General features: G+C 45.2%; 1 protein-coding gene across 1 annotated transcript in view; it reads right to left on the bottom strand.

Moving 5' to 3' along the window:
- The window catches only part of LOC124550806, a 409,782-nt gene that overhangs the window by 4,749 nt on the left and 380,452 nt on the right, over positions 1–24,581 (bottom strand). Inside the window, exons 7-8 of the mRNA XM_047125532.1 lie at positions 14,998–15,150; positions 9,419–9,611 (exon numbers count right to left, since the gene is read on the bottom strand). Coding sequence (XP_046981488.1) covers positions 9,419–9,611; positions 14,998–15,150 — 346 coding nt within the window. The remainder of the gene's footprint in view (positions 1–9,418; positions 9,612–14,997; positions 15,151–24,581) is intronic.

The raw sequence follows: 24,581 nt of genomic DNA, 5'->3' as shown, positions 1-24,581 counted from the left end.
CAGTTCTTGTCATCTTGAAAGACAGGAGTGTGCACAGCATACTCATCATATAGATGTCTATGAAAAGGTAGCTCTTGACCATCGATAAGAATCCTGGCTGGTATTCCTGGTAAACTAAATAAGTGGACCCAACTATTACTTCGAAACACATACGCAAAACACCATAGAATCTCTTCTAGCCTAAACACACGCAACCTGTACACACCGTAGATTAAACGCCACGTTGGTGGACTCCATGCCATTAAAAGGGGGAAACACGAGACGCCCAGTTTCTGTGTTGTTTGACAAACTGAAGAGGTGCCGTTTTATCTCTTTCTGTGAGAAACGGGCTTTGGTGAATACCAAACTCTAAGTGTCCATTGCATGCAGTTCGCTTCTCGAAAACTGGTCGGGATTCAATGACAACTGTAATTCATGTTGGGTTCGAAAGCGATTGTATTTGACAAGGTTAAAAAATGGTTCAAATGGCTCTGAGTGCTATGGGACTCAACTGCTGAGGTCATTAGTCCCCTAGAACTTAGAACTAGTTAAACCTAACTAACCTAAGGACATCACAAACATCCATGCCCGAGGCAGGATTCGAACCTGCGGCCGTAGCGGTCTTGCGGTTCCAGACTACAGCGCCTTTAACCGCACGGCCACTTCGGCCGGCTCTTTGACAAGGTGTGAAGCTTTTCTCCACTCCCTGTCGGTTATGATCTTTTTACGACCACCGGTCTTACGCCGTGTTATGTGGCCGTGAGTAGTATAACGTTCCCTGTAAACGTTTTGCACAGTCCTTGCTCATACTCCAACAAATCAGACAATTTCATTGACCGTGTGGTCATGTGCACAGCCAGACATTGCTAACTCGTGTGTACCATTCTGTCATAGCTCTAAGTCGACCTAACTTACTCCGCTAATATTGCGCAGCTGACACATACCACTTCACTGCCACTTCTGACCTCAGCAGTGGCAGGTCGCGTGACTTACCGGAAACAATTCTACATCATTTTTTTGCGGTGATAATACACCCGAAGACAAAAAAGCGACGTACTGCGAAGGAGTTATGCAAACTGGTCACAAACTGATATTCAACGGGGAATGCAAAAGTGTAAACTTTGGTGGCTGGTGGATGAATGTGTGACGCTGCAGCGCAATTTCATCGCACAGCTAGCGAGGATAGTCCGGCGACACGTCGACACCAGGGCATAAAGTCGTCGTGAATTACATTCCATGTACTCAGTTGGATAGTAACTATGTCCCGCTGATAGTCGCGTGAACAATATGCGCGGATGTCAGCATTTGAGAGAGGACATGTAGTTGGGGCCAAGGAAGTCTGTCGGAATAATGTTCTAATCGCTCGACGTCGTTGGCAGGAATGGGTGAACCACGGCCCAGCAGAGCGTCAAGAAGGAAACGGTCGACCTAGAGGGACGACACAACTAGAGATGGGTCGTCCGCGAACTAACGAGTCCAAAGGAACGGTTCATCAACATGAACGGAACGACTGAGGAACGAATTCTAAGGAACGGTCTTTCATAGTTCACTTCGGTCGCGGCTTTCTACTTATGGTTCCCGGGAACGGGAAACGGTCGGTCTCGTTCCCGCAACGGCGCGTCGGCCGGTCTCGTTCCAGCCAGCCTCGGTCCCGTTCCCGCCTCTCTCGGTCTCGGTCTCGCTCGGCCGGACTCTGCTTCTTCGCGTGGCCACTCGTTGCAGTTCAACTGCCGACTGCTCGGAGTTAGTTCAGTATCGAGTTGTTGTTTGTTTCGTTCGCTTCTGACGGCCATTGTTTCAAACCTTTTTCGAACTCTGAACTTCTGGTTCTTTTCGTATTCCATTCAGCGTAATTAAAGTGTATTTTATAACTACGTAAATTACATAAAAATTAGGAGGTATGTAATACTGGGTGGCCCAAAAAGGATGGTCGGATTTGAACTGCGTAGTACCATTGAAAGGTGAGGAGGGGGGACCACTGCCGGCCGTCTGCAAGTCGGCCATTACACCCAGTTTGCCACGAGATGGCGCAGTGGACGGTCGAGCATCGTGTTTTTGCTGTGGAACAGTTTTTCAGAAATGATGAATCGTTTATTACTGTGCAACGATTGTTTCGACAACGTTTTGGTGTAGCACGTGATGGACCCATTCCAGATCGCAGATCCATATCACGTTGGGTGACTGCATTCCGGACAACAGGGTCTGTCAAAAGTGGTAAATCTACAGGGCGTACACGTACGGCAGTTACTCCACAGAACATTGATGATGTTAGAGCGTCAGTGCTGCAAAGCCCGCGTCGTTCCACTAGGCGTCGTGCTCAAACTTTAGGCCTCAGCCGTAGTTCGTTGCAGCGTATTTTAAGCCGTGAGTTACAGTTTCACCCATACAAAATTATGATCACGCAAAAGCTGTATGATCGTGATTTTGAGCAGCGAAGACGATTTTGTGAATCAATGCTTGACATTTTGTACTCTAATAATGATGTTGTGCTTCTTATGTCAGATGAAGCCCATTTCCATTTAGACGGCTATGTCAATAAACAAAACTGCAGGTATTGGGCAGCAGATAATCCCAGAGAATTGCACCAAAAGCCTCTTCATAGTGCTAAGATAACAGTCTGGTGTGGAATTTCAAGATTGGGGATTGTTGGTCCTTATTTTTTTGAGGAGAACAACGCTACAGTCACAGTGAACTCGAAACGTTACGTTAACATGCTACGTAGCTTTTTGGTGCCGAAACTGTGAGAGTTACATGTAAATCGAGATCGAATTTGGTTTCAACAGGACGGGGCCACGGCCCACACAGCCAATGACTCCATGTGTGTTTTAAGGCGGATGTTCCCCCACCACATCATCTCGCGTTTTGGAGATGTCCACTGGCCCGCGAGATCACCTGACCTCTCAGCCTGTGATTTTTTTCTTTGGGGATACCTAAAGTCAAAAGTCTACGTAAAGAAGCCCCGAAACTTAATTGATCTGAAGGAGGCAATCAGTGCGGAAATTATGGCAATTCAAGAAGAAACAGTAGTGAAAGTGATGGAAAATTTCGGGGAAAGACTTGTGGAATGCATCACCGAGGAAGGACACCATCTTCCGGAAGTCATTTTCCGTACATGATTTTTTGTGGTTAGTTCTTGTAATTGGGTGCCTGGGAGCATTTAGTTACGTAATTGAATAAAATTAATTTGTAAAACTGATGGAGTTATAGTTATTTAAAATGTGACCATCCTTTTTGGGCCACCCTGTACATACATCTTTTCAGGTAACAAAACAGCATATCAGCTTACTTCACTATTTCGATAAACAGCAGAAGAAATACTTGTAAAAAGGCAAGTTTTTTTTGTTATTACACATGCAAGGGAAGTCGGCAAGGCACACATTAGTGGCCATTTTCCGTCTTTTTTTTATCCAAGGTAAAACAGCATGTTCATTGTTACGGAAGGCAGACCGACTTACAACCGAATGAAGCCCGCGCTTCATAATCGAGTGCATGGTGTCACATTTTGTAAAGAGAATATAACAACTCCTACAATATTATTTCAGTGGTACAGGGTGGCGCACGAAAAATCTGCCCCGAGTACTAGACTGCTCACTGTCGCCCGCCAAACGTCGTCTATTGTTTCTAAGTTGTTTGCATTAGCTTATATGTTATTTCTTCACTGCCTAATTATTACATGTTTGTTTATTCTGCTCGCAGCGGTCAACAAATCGTGCTTAATTGGCGAGCAGTCTGAACTCGGGGCCGGTTTTTCGTGCGCCGCCTTATATTTATTTCACTGCCATCAGCCACACAACGCTACAGTTGGCTAAACGAGAAGTTTTGCAGAATCATAAAAATTTCAAGTGTGTGAGAATTCTGTTATGAATACAAACTCTGTACTACAGGGGGGAGGCATGTTGCCCCTGTTGGCGCCTTCCATCTTCAGTCACCTACGCTACTAATTTTCAGTTTTCATAAGAACCATATACGAAGCACAAATGAACGGTGAACGAGTAAAAATGAACGGTTACCAAGAAAGAGCGATCACCAGTGAACTAGTTCCCAAAGATGAACGAGATTGCCCATCTCTAGACAGAATGCGAGAACTGAGCAGTCGCCAGAGAGGCACTTGGTGACCTCGATTCATCATTTATTATCGATCCGACGTGCAGCTGGTGAATCAGTGACCAAAAGGATCATTAGCAGGCGGCTCATGGAATGGAGACTGAGCTCACGCTGTCCCTTAAGCCAACTACCATTGACTCCTGAGCACAAACAAGCCTGTTTGCAGTGATACCGGCTACATTGGGCCGGGAATCTTATTGGAGTAGAATTATCTTCAGTGATGAGTCCCACTTCGAATTGAACCCTGATAACAAGCGACAACTTGTCTAGAGACTCACTGGACATCGGTGGGATAACAGCCTGACTGTCACCCTCCATATGGTACAGCTACCAAGAGTATTGGTCTGCGGTGGCATTTAATTTCATAAAAAGACCACTTCGGTTGTCATCCGCGACACATATCCAGCACAGAAGTACACTGACGTTGTCCTTCGCCCCATTTTGTTGCCCTTCGTGCCAAGACATGTTGGGTTTATATTTTAGGAAGATAACCCTCGCCCACAAACTCCGAGCGTTTCTACTGTCTACCTTCGTGCTTGCCATGCCCTGTCTTGGCCAGGAAGGTCACCGTGTGTCTCCCCAATTGATAATGGAGCTTTATGGGCAGGGACCTCCAACCATCTCGGGATTTTGACGATCTAACGCGCGAATTGGAGGGAATTTGGGTCGACATCCCTCAGGAAGACATCCAGCAACTGTGACAATCAATGCCAAGCTCAATAGCTGCTTGCATAATGGTCAGAGGTGGACCAACCGCTAGCTCAGTTTGCGAATCTCTCTCTCTTGAATAAGTCATTTATTTTTCTGAAATCGCAATCATTTGTCTTTAAATGTACCTCACGTCTACCAATATCGTCTCTTCATGATAATTCCATCGTGATGCGTCGCTTTTCTTGTGTTAAAATGTATTTTGACCCATTTGTTCCTACGACATATTCTATAACTGTGTGGATCCTCTGATTAAGGTTCTATGGAACAAAAAGTATATCCAGCTGTAAGGTTATTCATAATTACCTCTGAGGTTTCAGACAACGACAGCGCGAAAACTACGAGACCTACAGAAAGACATACGGTATCTGATCAAAATTATCAGTACAGCCCTACACACTGCCGAATTGTGCACTCGATGTCACGAGAGGCATGAGTGAGGCAGGGAGCATTATATTATGAGCAGAGAATCAGTAACATCGAATGGGTTAGTGAAGAGACTTCAGTGACTTTGAACGTGACTTGCCATTGGATGTCACGTGAGTAACAGATCCATCAGGGACCGTTCAACCCTTCTAAAGTTGCCCAGGTCTACTGTTGGTGGCGTGACTGTGAGGTGGAAAAGCAAAGCAACAGCCCACAGCTAAACCAAGACTAGTTCTGGCTGGGTGCATCAAGCAAGACTCAGAGTGGTTGTAATAAATGTCTTGCAATCATCGGAATGACCATTCCTGAATTCCGAAGTGCTACCAATAATCCAGCTAGCACAATGTCTTTTCATATGGGATTAAAAAGTATGGCGTCCAATGATCAAGCAGCTCCTTATCGTCTACAAGTTTCAGTAGTCGATGTTAAGTGACGCTTGAATTGATCTAAAGAACGACCCCATTGGACAGTGAATGACTGGAAACGGGAGATTCGGAGTGATGAATCACGCTATACCCTGTGGTAGTCCGATGGAAGGTCTGCTAGCTGCGAGCTGACGCCTTAAACATTTCGGCTACTTGTGCACGCTTCATGTCCCGTCCAAACTTCCATATGTGTCTTTAAGCTGCGTTTTTACACTTACTGTAATTCGAACATGCATGCACGCCTGAAGGAACCGTGGTTGGCAAGAACCGCGTTTAACAGCGCTGTAATTGGGCGTTCATGGTTTCAAGAAAACTCAGGCACCATCACGTCTCGACTGTCTCATTTTGGTTTGGCGAACGTCTGGAAAACTTTGGCTGCCATCATGTGTAGAGTCAACAGTTAAAAGTAGAGAGATGCTAGTGTTACGGTATGGGAGTGCTTTTCGTTGTTAGGGTGTGGTCCCCTAATTTCTCTTTAAAAAAACGCTAAATGCTGAATGCTGAAGAATAGGAACGCAATTTACACAACTGTGTATTGAGTACAGGAAATGGACGGTTTAGAGGCGATGAGTGTAGCAGCATCATAGTGCACGCTGTCATAAAGGAACATCTGCAAGGCAGTTGTTTGTGGACAACAGCATCCTTGAAGTGGACAAGGCCTGACCAGAGTCCTGACCTGGACCCAATGGAACATCTTTGGGATGGGTTGGAAGGTTGACATCACTCCAGACCCCAGCGTCCAACATCAGTACCTCTTGTGCTTCTGTCTGTTGAGGAAAACTGGGATGACACTCCTGTACGGACATTCAGGCACATTGTGTCCCTAACAGAGTTGAAGCCATCATAAAGCCGAAGGGTGGGCATATCTCATATTAATGTTCAGGAATAGGTGATTAGATAGTGTACATTGATTATATGTAATGCAAGTCAAGAACTTGGAGAGATGGTGTCTAAAACGGCATGTGGGTATTTTCTGTACGCATTTTAGATTCCTTCTAAAATCCCAGAGGTAATGTGCGCACAGAATAATGTGGCCAGCAGATGCACAGCTGGCTAGACAAGTGTGTGGACAGTCGCAGTGGTGAAGGTTTGTGGCCAGGCAGTTGGTGCAGTGTAGGGAAATGCCAAGCACTGGAGGGGAAGTGCCATTCTAAACTGGAGCCTGCACTCACATCTTTTTTAGATATTAAGCGGAGCCTCTCCATTCCCACACTTACATGGTGATGACCCACAAAGATCTACCATCATCACCACTTCGGTTAGTATCTAAAAAGAATTGCGCTGAAAGTACAACAGAAGCAATGATTTAATTTCGTCTAAATTGTTAACTAAATGTAACTTTCAGAGAAGTGTCAAGAGTGGAAAATTTTGAGTAAAATCTACATTTCTCTTGTTGCAGAGTTAAAATTTACTTCTCTTGCCAAAATACAGTGGAGTTTATAGACTGTTACCTCACTAACATGCTATGCAGATGCAACTGTACCAGAATTTTGAAACAGTAGTTTATTAAGTTTATTAAGTGAGGAACTCAGGACAAGTATGTTCGATAGCTTACGAAAACACACATTCTCAGCGCAATAAGAAATGTGTAATTAGTCTACTTATGTAGTTGCAAAACAAAGAGTATTTCTTGTTTCGCCAGTTATCAACGTCCCTTAAATATTAGATTATTTCATCGAAAAAGTCTATAGTTAGCGGAGAAACACAGTAGATAACGAAGTTTAGTATAATAACCATATGAAAAAATATTCCCCTCTTTGCATGCTGTCATCTCGTTTCGATATCTCAAACCACTTATGAGCTATGATGAATGATATGGGCATTTCATTCGGGTTTCATCAGTGGCATGCACAATCACAAATTAGTGTGACTCATAAACCAGTTTTCTTGAGATTGGTGGCAGATAGAGACCACCATCCACATCTAAAGAAAAGCTCAGGATGTTAACTAAATTTCATATGCAGCAACATGTGATGAATTATGCATTATACACTACTGGCCATTAAAATTGCTACACCACGAAGATGACGTGCTACAGACGCGAAATTTAACCGACAGGAAGAAGATGCTGTGATATGCAAATGATTAGCTTTTCAGAGCATTCACACAAGGTTGGCGCTGGTGGCGACACCTACAATGTGCTGACATGAGGAAAGTTTCCAATCGATTTCTCATACACAAGCAGCAGTTGACCGGCGTTGCCTGGTGAAACGTTGTTGTGGTGCCTCGTGTAAGGAGGAGAAATGCGTACCATCACGATTCCGACTTTGGTAAAGGTCGGATTGTAGCCGATCGCGATTGCGATTTATCGTGTCGCGACATTGCTGCTCGTGTTGGTCGAGATCCAATGACTGAGAGCAGAATAAGGAATCGGTGGGTTCAGGAGGGTAATACGGAACGCCGTGCTGGATCCCAACATTCTCGTATCACTAGCAGACGAGATGACAGGCATCTTATCCGCACTGCTGTAACGGATCGTGCAGCCACGTCTCGATCCCTGAGTCAACAGATGGGGACGTTTGCAAGAAAACAACCACCTGCACGAACACTTCGACGACGTTTGCAGCAGCATGGACTATCAGCTCGGAGACCATGGTTGCTGTTGCCCTTGACGCTGCATCACAGACAGCAGCGGCTGCGACGATGTACTCATCGACGAACCTGGGTGCACGAATGGTAAAACGTCATTTTTTCGAATGAATCCAGGTTCTGTTTGCAGCATCATGATGGTCGCATCCGTGTTTGGCGACATCGCGGTGAACGCACATTGGAAGCGTGTATTCGCCATCGTTAGCGTATCACCAGGCATGATGGTATGGGGTGCCATAGGTTACACATCTCGGTCACCTCTTGTTCGCATTGACGGCACTTTGAACAGTGGACATTACATTTCAGATGTGTTACGACCCGTGGCTCTACCCTTCATTCGATTCCTGCGAAACTCTACATTTCAGCAGGATAATGCACGACTGCATGTTGCAGGTCCTGTACGGGCCTTTCTGGATACAGAAAATGTTCGACTGCTGCCCTGGCCAGCACATTCTCCAGATCTCTCACCATCTGAAAGCGTCTGGTCAATGGTGGCCGAGCAACTGGCTCGTCACAATACGCCAGTCACTACTCTTGATGAACTGTGGTATAGTGTTGAAGCTGCATGGGCAGCTGTACCTGTACACGCCATCAGAGCTCTGCTAGACTCAATGCCCAGGCGTATCGAGGCCGTTATTACGGCCAGACCTGGTTGTTCCGGGTACTGATTTCTCAGGATCTATGTACCCAAACTGTGTGAAAATGTAATCACATGACAGTCTAGTATAATATATTTATCCAATGAATACGCGTTTATCATCTGCGTTTCTTCTTGGTGTAGCAATTTAAATGGTCAGTAGTGTACTTAAAATCATAGCAACCCCTATTTTTCATTGAAAACTTTTTCGAATTTCGCGCTGTGTCTTGGTTAAATGCAAATATCACAATAACTGTGACCATTTATAAAATGATGGGCATGCCGTCACGAAGCTGACATATGAAGACATCATAAAGGAAACACTGAAGTTCTGTCTGTACTATCGTTCGAGAATAACTGCAGGGGGAGCGTCTCTATTCTGTGAGCACGACCGGCTGAAAACGGGCGAACAACGTCGGCCTCCCCTTCCGAACGAACGAATGAACTCGCCCAGCGCTTGGGGCGAAAACTGGTCGCTGCGCACCCGCCAGCGCACCCTGCGCGGACTATAGTCGCGAACAGCCGTGTCGGTACGGAGGCGGGGGCTGACCTGGGCGCGGCGAACAGCATCTCGGCGGGCAGGCCGGGCGCGCGCGGCTCGGGCCGCAGCGTTACCACGGCGACGCCCAGGGGCGCCAGCTCGCGGCGCAGGGCGGCGCTAGCACCCTCCACCGCGTACCGCGCCGCCGTCGTCGCCGCCAGCCCGGCTCCCGGCGGACTCGCCCCCACCGTCACCAGGCGACCTGTCGCACAACACGCACGACTCTCTGTAGAGGAGTGACACATGGCAAAATACACAGGTACATACAGGGTGTTACAAAAAGGTACGGCCAAACTTCCAGGAAACATTCCTCACACACACATAAAGAAAAGATGTTATGTGGACATGTGTCCGGAAACGCTTAATTTCCATGTTACAGCTCATTTTAGTTTTGTCCACCTACGCTCAATGGAGCACGTTATCCTGATTTCATACGGGATACTCTGCCTGTACTGCTAGAACATGTGCCTTTACAAGTACGACACAACATGCACGATGGAGCTCCTGCACATTTCAGTCCAAGTGTTCGTACGCTTCTCAACAACAGATCCGGTGACCGACGGATTGGTAGAGGCGGACCAATTCCGTGGCCTCCGCACTCTCCTGACCTCAACCCTCTTGACTTTCATTTATGGGTGCATTTGAAAGCTCTTGTCTACGCAACCCCGGTACCAAATGTAGAGACTCTTCGTGCTCGTATTGTGGACGGCTGTGATACAATACGCCATTCTCCAGGGCTGCATCAGCGCATCAGGGATTCCGCGCGACGGAGGGTGGATGCATGTATCCTCGCTAACGGAAGACATTTTGAACGTTTCCTGTAACAAAGTGTTTGAAGTTCCACTGGTACGTTCTGTTGCTGTGTGTTTCCACTCCATGATTAATGTGATTTGAAGAGAAGTAATAAAATGAGCTCTAACATGGAAAGTAAGCGTTTCCGGACACATGTCCACATATTTTCTTTCTTTGTGTGTGAGGAATGTTTCCTGAAAGTTTGGCCGTACCTTTTTGTAACACCCTGTATAAGTTAATGTAACTTTTACTATTTGAGAGATAATTAACCAAATTTTCTATCTGTTTTTATTGTTATTGGTTATAATCTGGTCTTTTTTCAATGTTTTTATCAAATAATATGATCAGAACATTGCTGGATACTCTAAAACACATTATATCACAAGAAGAACATTTCTGCACAAGTAAACCTACACTAGGGATACACTTCGATTATGATCAACTTTGAACAAGTGTAGAACAAATAATACACACATTTTTCTATACATGCATATATAGTCGATAAGTCGGTGAAAGACCCATTGAAAGAAACTGAGTTTAACATTTCTGAACAAATACCCTCAAATTGGTAACAGATATAAAAAATGTCGAATAAAACTTCTATGGTTTTTTATGTATGCTGAAAGGGTGCACGCAGATTTGCTGACAAAGCATTTTCCTGTAAACCTCCTCCCACCTGCCGAAATTTTGTTTTCCATTTAGACATTTGACTAATAATAAAACATATAGCATCATTAACCACATTCAACTGTATATGACAAATGGTATTCCAAAGATGCATTTCCTAGAAATGATCTAGAAATTATCTTGATAACAGTATGAGCATCTCATATGTGTCTGCTTCAATGACAATTGTTACGTTGGGTTATTTAGTAAGTATTTTCCAGATAAACGTATTCTAAACGTGTATTCTACGCACACACACACACACACACACACACACACACACACACACACACGGGGTGTTCAAAAAGTCTCTCCGCAGTGCCGTATGGTTGTTAGCCTCGCGCGCCGCATGTTTGTTCGCCTGCCTGGGTTACTTCCCTTCAAGTAGACTCTCCCACTTTTCCTCTGTTTCGTTTATCTCAGCCAGTGTCAGTAGTATCGTTGGTGTGTGTCGTTCCGTGTCGCCGTGAAATTTTAACTTTAGTTCCTTTGTTCGTTTGTTTCGTTTTTGTCACTGTCAAGATGCTAACCATTGAAGAATGCGTGTTTTTAGTCGAACAAGTGTTCAAAGCTAGCAGTAAAGACACTGTTTCAGTTCGTCGAAGTTCGTCAAACATTTAATTCAGTTTCCCCGGAGACAACACTCCCACATCGCGATACTGTGCGAGATTTGATTAACAAATTTCGAAGAACGGGTTCAGTGACAGATGCACCGAGACGTGGTCGTCCTAGCGTTTTGTCTGAGGACAAACTACTCGATCTTTCCGATAAAATGTCCATGACTCCGAACATGCCAGTGAGAAAACTCGACCAGGAAATCTATGTTAGTGTCGGAACGGCCCACACAGCTGTATGGAAACAATTAGAACTTTTCCCATATAAAGTGACAGTCGTGCAAGAACTGAAAAACACTGATCATGGCAAGAGACTGCATTATTGTCAATGGTTCAAAAATTTCGTTCAACAAAATGGAAGGGATATTCTTAATGAAACGTTTTTCACTGATGAGGCGTGATTTCATTTATCCGTGTACATGAACTCGCAAAATTCTCGTATGTGGAGTACTGCAAATCCATTGTGTGTTCATGAGAAATCACTTCGTTCTGTGAAAATAGGAGTTTGGATTGCAATTTTTAGACGTCGGATTGTGGGTCCCATATTTTTCAACGAAACAATAAACGCACAACGATACTGCAGTGATATTCTGTACCCATTCATAGGAGAACTTGGGTTAAGTGAAATACTGAACGGTTATTTTCAACAAGAAGGGGCAACCGCGCTTACAGCTCGCGTTTCAATGTCACTGCTTGCTGATGTTTTTGGTGATGGCATAATTTCACAGGGACTTCGGCCTCCACGATCGCCTGACCTAACACAACCTAACTTTTCTTCTGGGGTGCAGCGAAAGCATCTGTTTATAAAAACCGTCCCAAATTCATCGAATAATTGAAAACTGCAATATCCATTTTCACTGATTCTGTTACAGCTTGTGTTTGGAAAATGATTAGACAAATTGAATTGTGTGTGTGTGTAGAATACACATTTATAATATGTTTATCTGGGGAAGACGTACTAAATAACCCAACATGACAGTTTAGAATTATATTAACACCTTCAGCTGCTAGCTGGCGTTGATACATATCAACGGGGACAGGTGAAAATGTGTGCCCCGACAGGGACTCGAACCCGGGGTCTCCTGCTTACACCGCAGACGCTCTATCCATCCGAGCCACAGAGGGCACAGAAGACAGTGCGACTGCAGGGACGTATCCCTTGTCGCTTCCCGTGAGACCCACATTCCCACCTTGTATGTCCACACACTACATTCATAGTGTTCCACCCCAACACACTCATTACTCGTGGAAGGCATTCTTACCAGGTCTCTTAAGAGTTCGGGGAATATGTGTGCATCCGCACAGATGAAGAAAGTCTTGGCCGGTGTTACCAGAACTATATACTTATATGGATATGGTGTCTGTTCTTTCGGTTATGTCCTAAAGAACAGACACCATATCCGTATAAGTACAACATGACAATTGTCATTGAAGCGGACACATATCAGATGCTCATACTGTGATATAGATACATTTCTAGATTATTTCTGATTTATATATAATTTCTTAATTTTATGGAATATAAAATATCTTGTGTTGTATTTGCGTTTTCTCTTTTACATTCACTGTATATTTTTAATTTTTAAGTTGCAACGTTTTCAGATTTAATTGCATTATGTTCAAAATTCTTTGTACATCATTGCGGATCTGTGTAATAATGAGAAATGCGCAGAACGGTTCAGGTAAAAAAAATGCTGAATGCATTTTGTTATAGAGAGTTTCTAGCTCATTTCTGACAAATACGTTTTTGGAATACCACTTCATCATGTATGACTAAATGTGATATGAATGATGCTATATGCTTTGCTATTAGTCGATTGTCAAAATGAAAAACGAAGTAATGGGGAGATGGAATTTCGAAAAAAATGACTTTTGACAAATCTGGATGCACTATCGCAATGGACATTAAAATCCACAGGAAGTTTTTTTCTTTCATCCGTGTTACCATTTCAACGTTAATCGTTTAGGGATATTAAACTCAATTTTTTTTCAAGGGGTTGTTTCACCTCCCTAGCAGCCGTATGGGCTCGTACAACACTCTCTACACTGTAACATAATATGCAAAGCCGATCACAATCGAAGTGTATCCATTGTGCAAGTTTGTCAGTGGTTACTTGTCACTTTCAAAATTATTCTTAGTAATTAGATAAACAAATCTGAGTTAGCAGTTTCTTAATATCAGTCTTATACCTTTCGCTACACTTTTTTTAAAATTTATGTGTATGACATGTAGCAAATTTTAGTTGACAAAAATTTAAATAAATTTGACTGTAATGCATTTTGAAAAAATTTATACCATAGAAAGTGTGTGCAAAGTCTGTAGCAAATTTCATCTTTATATCGGCAATTCCTCAGTAGAAAATGTTCCTTGCACACTGAAAAATGAAAATTGCAAGAAATGCAGAAAAATGTTTTATTAGTGGCTCGAACAGTCCACGGGTATACTGCCAGCGTCGATGTGCTTGCTACGTACGCCCTGGTCGCCAGTTCGTACTTCTTGCCGAGAGTCTTCTTAACCCTTCATCGGCCGCCCGCCCTCAGGAGCTCAGTTCGTCAGCGCACCTCACGATGGCGACATGTCTGGTTGGCTCTGAGCACTATGGGACTTAACATCTTAGGTCATCAGTCCCCTAGAACTTAGAACTAAGGACATCACACACATCCATGCCCGAGGCAGGATTCGAACCTGCGACAGTAGCAGTCCCGCGGTTCCGGACTGCAGCGCCTTAACCGCGAGACCACCCCGGCCGGCGCGACATGTCTGATCGCCGAAATATTGTGCCCGTTGGACACTATGAACCGGCAGTATACACGTGGAGTGTTCGAACAACAAATACGCCGGGAGAAACTGAAGAATCACTTGAACTTTTTGCAGTATTCTTCACTGACATTCGAGAAGTAGCATTACATACATCATCAATCTTGAAACTTCCTGGCAGATTAACACTGTGTGCCCCACCGAGACTCGAACTGGGAACCTTTGCCTTTCGCGGGCAAGTGCTCTACCATCTGAGCTACCGACGCACGACTCACGCCCGGTACTCACAGCTTTACTTCTGCCAGTATCTCGTATCCTACCTTCCAAACTTTACAGAAGCTCTCCCGCGAACCTTGCAGAACTAGCACTCCCGAAAGCGAAAGAAAGGATACTGCGGAGACATGGCTTAGCCACAGCCTGGGGGATGTTTCCAGAATGAGATTTTCACTCTGCAGCGGAGTGTGCGCTGATATGAGGCAGAAGTAAAGCTGTGAGGACTGGGCGTGAGTCGTGCTTCGGTAGTTCAGATGGTAGAGCACTTGCCCGCGAAAGGCAAAGGTCCCGAGTTCGAGTCTCTGTCGGGCACACAGTTTTAATCTGCCAGGAAGTTTCATATCAGCGCACACTCCGCTGCAGAGTGAAAATCTCATTCTGGAATCAACAATCTTATTCAGTAGGTTTTCAGCGAATCAAAATTAATCAAATCCTAGCGTCATGCCATCGGGCCCTGCAGACGAGCGCCGGTGCCCGCCACTCACCCTTGGCCTGCCTGAGCAGCGGCAGGAAGGCCCTGGCCGTCCTCAGGGCGCCCACCACGTTGAGCCGCAGCACCTGCTCCCACTGCGCCGAGCCCTGCGCGTCGAGGCGGCCGCGGCAGCACGACCCCGACGTGTTCACCACCGCCCACAGACCTGCAACACCACACACACACACACATCTCTCACAGCTGTACCCGCAAACCACAAGTTCCGGGTTGTCGATCTACACTGAGGCAACAAAAGTCACGGGATGGCGGTATGCACATTGTGGTGTCCGTACTGTAAGACCTTCGGTACACACACCATCAGATTATTTGACTCGTCGCTCTAACGAAGTAGGCGAGTGTCAGCAATACGTCTCGTGGTCTTATCGTGGCCTGGTTATCTCCTGCCGTTAGGTCAGACGATAGAAATGCCACTTGCATGCTTATAGTAGCAGATTGACGGTGACCAACTTTAAACAGAACTTGATTAATTTTCACACACATTTATTAAAATAATAAAAAGCATAGAAATAACTTAAATTGGTTCTGGATGCTATTTACAATTGACAATCTGAAGTTCCTTTGGTCTTGGTACGTTACTCTTATTCTCACACATCTCTGATACTTGGCAAAGTGTCTATTCATTTATCTTCATGGCTATGTGCAGCAATATGATAATCTTATTAGGCACAGACTGAAACTTGATTATAGACTAATGCAGACTGACTAATCAGAGGTCTGTACACTCGTTATAAAACCTCGCGCGTTCAGGTATCACTGCGCGAGTGTGATCTGCGAGGAGAAAAGGTTCTACGTTAGCAGCAAAATCGTTGGCTGCGTTACATATTAATATGCGGATCAGTGGAAGCAGAATTTGGTCCGTCTCTATGGCAGCGCCATCTCGTAGTGCGGAGACGGACGAGCGCTGCGCCTACGCTGTTGTGCTTAGCGGGGCGCGCTCTAGTGGGAAAGTTCTGTATGCGCTGACTACGCGGAACTATGTACACAACACACATATACAGGGTGACAAGTATTTAAACCGAGAAACTCAGCGAGGTTGTAGGGGACATCAAAACAAATATTTTTCCCTAATGACATTTTTTCCTATGAGGAATATTTAAACCGGTAGAGGAAGATTTCTCTGGCGGCAAATTAATTAAGGGAGGTAGGACGTCAAACGGGCCGACTTGGAGCAGGAGAGGCACCACAGGACATTTTAATTTCCACTGCCTATAATTTTACAAATAAACTCATAAAACTTTGTCACCACGACCAGGAAGGATTCAGGATTCACACTCATAGCAGAGGGGACTGATCACCATAGATGTTAAGTCCCATAGTGCTCAGAGCCATTTGAACCTCTTAGCAGAGGAAGTTCAAAAACATAACAAAACAAATTTTTTTAAATGTGAAATTTCATCGTTTTTTTTATTTGTTATTGGCTGCATTTGTTGCTGTAGGTACACTTTTCTTCATAAATAACATAGATTCTTCGATGAATTTTGCACCGCATACAAACCACACTTACAGGTGTATGAAACTCTAGAATTTCCCAAATCTGTTAAAAACTGTGGTAAAAATTGAGATAATTAACTACAAAATTCGAGTTTTCTCTAAACACGAAGTTTAAAACGTAACAGCCCACACATTTTTCAATAGATTAAATAAGTTCTGGAGTTTCATACACCTGTAAGTATGGTTTGTAAGCTGTGCAAAGTTCATCGAAGAATCTCTGTTACTTATGAGGAAAAGTGTACCTATAGCAACAAATGCAGCCAACAGTAAGTGAAAAAATCATGAAATTTCACATTTAAAAAATATTATTTTTTAGTGTTTTGAACTTCCACTGCAACGAGTGTGAATCCTGAATCCTTCCTGGTCATGCTGACGAAGTTTAATGAATTTTTTTGTAAAAGTATAGACAGTGCAAATTAAAATGTCCTGTGGCGCCTCTCCTTCTCGAACTCGGCCCGTTTGACGTCCTACCCCCCTTAAACCAACAAACAGTCTTCCATTTTTTATGACCAAGAGACAACACATTAACACAACCCAATTTCAACTACAGTACATTTTCAAAAATGCCTCCATCGACGCACACGACGACTGAAATGCGCCGGCGCCCCGTCATGTTGGAACCACATGTGTTGTCTTGTAGGGAACGGGACGTCTTCCAGGAACTCCGGCAATGCTCTGGCGAGAAAATTGTAATAGTGCCTGCCATTTAATGGTCTAGGTAGCAGATACGGCCCAATTAAACAGTCCCCAACAACACCGACTCACACATTAACGAAGAACCGCATTTGATGAGCGCTAGTAACTGTAGCATGTGGGTTATCCTCACTCGAAACATGCCAATTGTGCATGTTGAAGACTCCATCACGCCAGAACGTTGCTTCATCGGTAAACAACACAGAGGATGGAAATGTAGGATGCATTTCACACTGTTCCAGGTACCACTGCGAAAACTGTGCTCCGGGTGGATAATCAACTGCTTCCAGGTTGTGGACAAGTTGTAAGTGAAATGGACGTAACAACTGCTCTCGAAGAGCTGTTCATACGTTCGTCTGATTCGTCCCCATGTTACGTGCAATTGCACGAGTGCTGATTGAAGGATCCCGCTCCACATGCTGCAAGACAGCTTCCTCCAATTGCAGCGTTCTTACCGTGCCACGGCGTCCCTGTCCAGGTAATCTGCTAAACGACCCGGTCTCACGCAGACGTTGGTACACAGCAGCAAAGGTCGTATGATGCGGGATACGACGATTAGGATATTGCTGTTGATAAACCCGCTATGCAGCTCGTCCGTTGTGGTGCGCTATGTAGTACGCACCAACCATATCATTGTACTCACTCCACATGTATCGCCCCATTAGTAAACAGAGACAGTGCACTACTACACTGGTGGACAGCAGTTGCCTACAACTGAGAAGCGTAATGCGCGCTCTGTCAATTGAAGATCGTAATACGGCCTCTAACAACTGAAGAGCGTTATACGGCCTCCACCGGTTTAAATAATCCTCATAGGAAAAAGTGCCATTAGGGAAAAATATTTGTTTTGATGTCCCCTACAACCTCCCAGAGTTTATCAGTTTAAATACTTTTCACCCTGTATACAAATGGCAGTAGAGTGGCGTACACGAGATATGCAAGGGCAGTGCATCGGCGGACCCGTCATTCGCACTCAGGTGATTCATGCGAAAAAGTTTCTGATGTGATTATAGCCACACGACGGGAATTGAAAGACTTTGAACGTGGAATGATGGGTAGTTCCAGACGCATGGGACATTCCGTTTCGAAAAACGTTATGGAATTCAGTATTCCTACATGTACAATATCAAGAGTGTGCCGAGAATACTAGACTTCAGACATTACCTCTCATCACGAACCAAGCAATGGCCGACGGTCTTCACTTAACAACCGACACCAGCGACGTTTGCGTAAGGTTGTCAATGCTACCAGACAAGCAACACTGCTTGAAATAACCGCAGAAGCCCCTTAGGGCTGTGCCGCGAAAATTTGGCGATAACGGGCTATGACAGGAGACGACAGGTCGAGTGCCTTTGCCAACAGCACGACATCGCCTGCAGCATCTCTCCTCGACTTCTGACCACATCAGTTGGACCCTAGACGTTTGGAGGAGTGTGCCCCTGTCAGATGAGTAACAACGATTTCAGTTGGTAAGAGGTGACAGTAAGGTTCGAGAGTGGCGCAGACCCCACGCAGACATCGACCCAAGATGTCAACAAGGCACTGTGCAAACTGCTGGTGGGCTGTGTTTGCATGGAATGGAGTTGGTCCTCTGGTCCAGCTGAACCGATCATTGCCTGGAAATGTTTACGTTCGGCTACTTGGAGACCATTGGCAGCCCATCATGGTCCTTAGGTTCCGAAAGAATGAAGAATTTTTTATGGATGGCTATGCGCCATGTCGCCGCTCACCATTGTTCGCGACTGCCTTGGAGAACATTCTGGGAAATTCGAGGGAATGATTTGCCTCCCAGGTCACGCAACGTGAATCTCATCGAATACTTATGGGACGTAGTCTAGAGATGAGTTAGTGCGCAAAATGTTGCGCCGGTAACATTCGCCCAATTATGAACGGCTATACAGACAGACTGACTCATTTCTGCAGGGGACTTCCAGCGACCTGTTGACTCTGTGTCACGTCGAGCTGCCGCACTGCGCCGGGAAAAGGAGGTCCGACACGACATTGGGAGGTACCTCACGGCTTTTGTCACCTCACTGTACCGCCTCAGCCATGGTGTATCAGTTCTTATTGCATCTGTTTGTTGCTCTTTTCTGTAGACATTGTTATTAAAAAAGCACTTTTCCGTTATCCCATTTTGTATAATAGCGCAATATTTCGAACTATGGCAAATTTTATCTTTTTTTTAAAAAAAAAGGTTTATTTAAAAGCTAAACATTTTGGCTCTGCTGCTATTGCTGATATTTCCGTTATTAGTAAAATATAAAAAAACACCTGCCATAACCGAGACCAAACAGACACCGGAAAATATCGCATATTACGAATTGGTTTTAACCGGTCGGTTTTTCCCAGTTTTAGCTTGCCTGTGTAACAGCTTACACACACACACACACACACACACACACACACACACACACACACACTGAAACGTCCCCTTAGAAAAATTAATGAATTACTGTGCTGATAAACCTCTTACGTTATTTGATTTTCAAACAGCTGAGCAGAACTGAACGTACTTCGACATTTCTCTCTTTACTTATTCTGACCAACACTAAACTGACACACAATATTTTTAGCGCAACGCAATCTCACTTTCAAAAATCCCTAAAAAAGAATGGCCCTGACTAACAATAACCTGTACCTTTCATGAATCACTTAACTCACAAAAATCTTCGTTACTCGAACTACTGCAATACAGCGAGCGCGACTACTGCCAGCTAAATAAATGATTCAAACTACTGAAGGCACTAACTACTGATAGGCATAGTTAGCAAATGAAAGATTTTGATAGAGAACAAACAATGTCTTTACCTTAATAGTGTTCAAAAGTCATTATATATATATATATCAGCTCATGACATCCAGTCTTACAAATTTACTGTCTCTGATGGACACATGTCCAGATCATCCGCTCTCAAAACTCCGCCATCTCACTCCCCACATCCACCACTGCTGGCGGCTCACCTCCAACTGCGCAACGCTACGCGCTGTTAACAGCCAACTGCCCAACACTACAATAGCAAATTCCAACAATGCAAACCAGCGGCAGACTGCACACAGCACAGCCAGTGATTTTCATATAGAGCTCTACGTCGCATTACCAACATAAAAACCTAAACAGCCTACTTACAACACACACACACACACACACACACACACACACACACACACACACCGCCCAAACAGGTCTTGTAGGCCCAACTGGACCGACCGGCCGCCGTGTCATCCTCAACCCCCAAGAGTCCCCGGATGCGGATGTGGAGGAGCATGTGGTCAGCTCACCGCTCTCCCGGTCGTTGTCAGTCATCGATCAGGTAGCTCCTCAATTGGCCTCACAAGGGCTGAGTGCACCCCGCTTGCCCGACAGCAGATACGGTCGGTGACCCATCCAAGTGCTAGCCAAGCCCGACAGCGCTTAACTTCGGTGATCTGACGGGAACCGGTGCGACCATTGCGGCAAGGCCGTTGGCGTCTAACAGCTTTCGGGGATAATAAAAATCTGATTCTGACTAAACCATATATTTACTGATCGAATTTATAAATTCAAAATCTACTCATTAACACGTACAATCTTACGTTAGGGTTTAGCACAATCAGGGGTGCCAGTCTCTGATAGTGTTCGCAGAATATTTAGACTAGGGAAGGATTTTCGCTGCTAGGTACTATCTGATAATTACTTGCGAGCACTTTCTCTAAGCATCTGAGAATTTTCCGAGAGCAGATGTCGGAAGCGTTTACATATAGCAGAGTAAGAGAGTCGGTGAATGCTCAGTAATCACTCTCCGAGAGAGTTTTTAGTCGTAGTTCTGTGTGTGAAGGAAGAGATTGCAATGGAAGAGCGTCGGGCTGCAGATGCACTTTAATTGCTTTAGTGGAATGGAAAACAAATGTATATGACCACGTTCGTGATGTATAAGAGAGTGGAGTAAGCGGAGGAATGATTCTGGAGGCTAGAATCTTACTCCTCTAGGACACTGCCGGCAAGCTAACTCTCGGCGCTGTTCACATGGCACGTATTTCTCACAAAAGCCCTCTGCGAGTGAACAACCCTCTACGCAACACATTTTGCAGATAGTACGTCCACATACCATTCAATCTACCTACAAAATTATATCGTATGAAAAAAGGACCACCACTGGTGTATCCTGAGAATGTCTTTATCACACGACAAGTTTCGGAGGCACATTACTGTCATCCTCAGACCCACTAGCGAAAGCGTATTTCATTTCCTTGGCGCATTTACTGTGAGATAATTGTTAACCATCACACGTGGGGTAGCTGTCATCACGAGTTTATACTGTCTCCAACACCACGACACGGCGTCGAGTGCAGACTCCTCATGACAGGTAGGCCACGTGTGATGGTTAACTAAACAATGATCCCACAGTAAATGCGCCAAGGAAATCAAATACTCTTTCGGCAATGCTGGGGCCTGAGAACGTCGATAATCGGCCGCCGAAACTAGTCGTGCTATACAATAAAGACATTCTTAGGAAACACCAGTGGTGGTACTTTTTCTCATATACGCTGTGTGTTCAAAAGTATCCGGATACCTGGCTGAATATGACTTACAAGTTCGTGGCGCCCTCCATCGGTAACGCTGGAATTCAGTATGATGTTGGCCCACGCATAGCCTTGATGACAGCTTCCACTCTCGCAGGCATACGTGCAATCAGGTGCTAAAAGGTTTCTTGGGGAATGGCAGCCCATTCTTCACGGAGTGCTGCACTGAGGAGAGGTATCGATATCGGTCGGTGAACCTTGGCACGAAGTCGGCGTTCCAAAACATCCCAGAGGTGTTCTATAGGATTCAGGTCAGGATTCTGTGTAGGCCAGTTCATTGCAGGGATGTTATTGTCGTGTAACCACTCCGCCACAGGCCGTGCATTATGAACAGATGCTCGATCGTGAGGGAAGATGCAATCGCTATCCCCGAATTGCTCTTCAACAGTTGGGAGCAAGAAGGTGCTTAAAACATCAGTGTAGGCCTATGCTGTGATAGTACTGTGGTGTCACCGCCAGACACCACACTTGCTAGGTGGTAGCCTTTAAATCGGCCGCGGTCCGGTAGTATACGTCGGACCCGCGTGTCGCCACTGTCAGTGATAGCAGACCGAGCGCCACCACACGGCAGGTCTAGAGAGAGACGTCCTGACACTCGCCCCAGTTGTACAGCCGACTTAGCCAGAGATGGATCACTGACAACTACGCTCTCATTTGCCGAGACGATAGTTAGCATAGCCTTCAGCTACGACATTTACTACGACCTAGCAAGGCGCCATAGCATTTTATATTGAGATTATAACATGTACCGTCAAGAGAGATGTTCTACAATTGTGGATTAAAGTTAAGTATTACATCAACTACGTACTTTATTTGCTACTATTAATTCCTTTAACTGTTCCAGACCTCACGCCAATCTGCGTGAGCTTAACGCGTGGCTTTCGGCTTCCTCTCATTGTGACTTGGCTGTCTTGCCAAGTCACAACAAGTACCACGCAGAACAGGAAGGGGTGCAAGCCCCCTCCATGAAAAACACGACCACAGCATAACAACACCGCCTCCGAATATTACTTTTGGCACTACAGACGCTGGCAGATGACGTTCACCGGGCATTCGCCATACCCACACCCTGTCCTCGGATCGCCACATTGTGTACCGTAATTCGTCACTCCACACAACGTTTTACCGCTAATCAGTCGTCTAATGTTTACGCTCCTCACACCAAGGGAGGCGTCGTTTGGCATTTACCGGCTTGTTGTGTGGCTTATGAGCAGCCGCTCGACCATGAAATCCTAGTTTTCTCATCTCCTGCCCAACTGTCACAGTACTTGCAGTGAATCCTGATGCAGTTTGGAATTCCCGTGTGATGGTCTGGATAGATGTCTGCCTGTTACACACTACGACCGTCTTCAGCCGTCGGGGGTCTTTGTCAGTCAACAGACGAGGTCGGCCTGTACGCTTTTGTGCTGTACGCGCCCCTTCACGTTTCCACTTCACTATCGCATCGGAAACAGTGGACCTAAGGATGTTCAGGAGTGTGGAAATTTCGCGTACAGAGGTATGACACAACTGAGATAATAAAAATCAGAAAATAATGCAATGATGATGTTTGCTTTCCTTAAGTAAGGGGTAACGTCTTTGGTTCCTACACACAGCACGGTGTCTGATACAGTTGCTTCTGTTGTCACATGTGATATTACACTTCCAAATATGGTCACGAGAGGATACTGAACGGAAAACTGTTGCATAAAAAATGAAAAAACGCGATGGCCATTTATTGTCGTGACATTTATTGAGTCTGGGGAGGGGTTTGCTAGAAGCGGCAGGAGGAAGGAACGAAATATACGGAGAGAATTTAAATTTTTTTCGCTTAAAGTAAGCGAGTAGCTGAAAGGTGGAAGTGTGTTTATTAACGACACGTCGCCAAGCCGGTTTGCCGTGAAAGCTTGGAGACACCGACTGTCCGGCAACATACAGGTGCACGGGCCACGAAAGCGGTGTGGAGTGTCGCGGCCCAAATAACCAAACACCTCACACAAGGTCTGGGTCGACGTCTTCATCCATACCTGCAGACCAGTGTGAAGTACATGGCACAGCTTACTCCGAATTAGGCGTTCTTCTCGTTCTGCTTGCCTACGGGGCACGCGAATAATGATTTACTGTCTCTCTGCGGGCAGTAATTTAATATACTACGTACAGAAGATTGATGCAGTTTTAAGCTCTTGTAATCTACACTTATAACTAAGTGACCATTCCAGCGGAGACTTTCTGTACTACCAGTAAACCACCGATTATTTAAAGACTCGAATTCCCATGTATAAAACAGCTTCAACCGACTGATAACTTTATAAATAAGTTAATGTGTTAAATACACTGAAGAACCAAAGAAACTGGTACACCTGCCTAATATCGCGTTGGGCCCCCCCTGAGCACGCAGAAGTGCCGCAACTCGACGTGGCATGGACTCGACTAATGTACGAAGTAGTGCTGGGGGGAACTGACACAATGAGTCCTGCAGGACGATCCACAAATCCGTACCAGTACGAGGGGGTGGAGATCTCTTCTGAACAGCACGTTGCAAGGCATCCCAGATATGGTCAATAACGTTCATGTCTGGGAAGTTTGGTGGCCAGCGGAAGTATTTAAACTCAGAAGAGTGTTCCTGGAGCCACTGTGTAGTCGACCAGTAGCGTGCTACCATGCGGGCATAAAGGCCCTTCCAGTAAGGTGGCGTAACGGAGATTGTGTTGTTCAAATGGCTCTGAGCACTATGGGACTCAACATCTGTGGTCATAAGTCCCCTAGAACTTAGAACTACTTAAACCTAACTAACCTAAGGACATCACACACATCCATGCCCGAGGCAGGATTCGAACCTGCGACCGTAGCAGA

The sequence above is a fragment of the Schistocerca americana genome, chromosome 9 (genome assembly GCF_021461395.2).
Source record: "Schistocerca americana isolate TAMUIC-IGC-003095 chromosome 9, iqSchAmer2.1, whole genome shotgun sequence".
Classification (NCBI taxonomy): Eukaryota; Metazoa; Arthropoda; class Insecta; order Orthoptera; family Acrididae; genus Schistocerca; species Schistocerca americana.
Note: the sequence above shows the minus strand (reverse complement) of the source record. Positions and strands in the feature narration are given on the sequence as shown.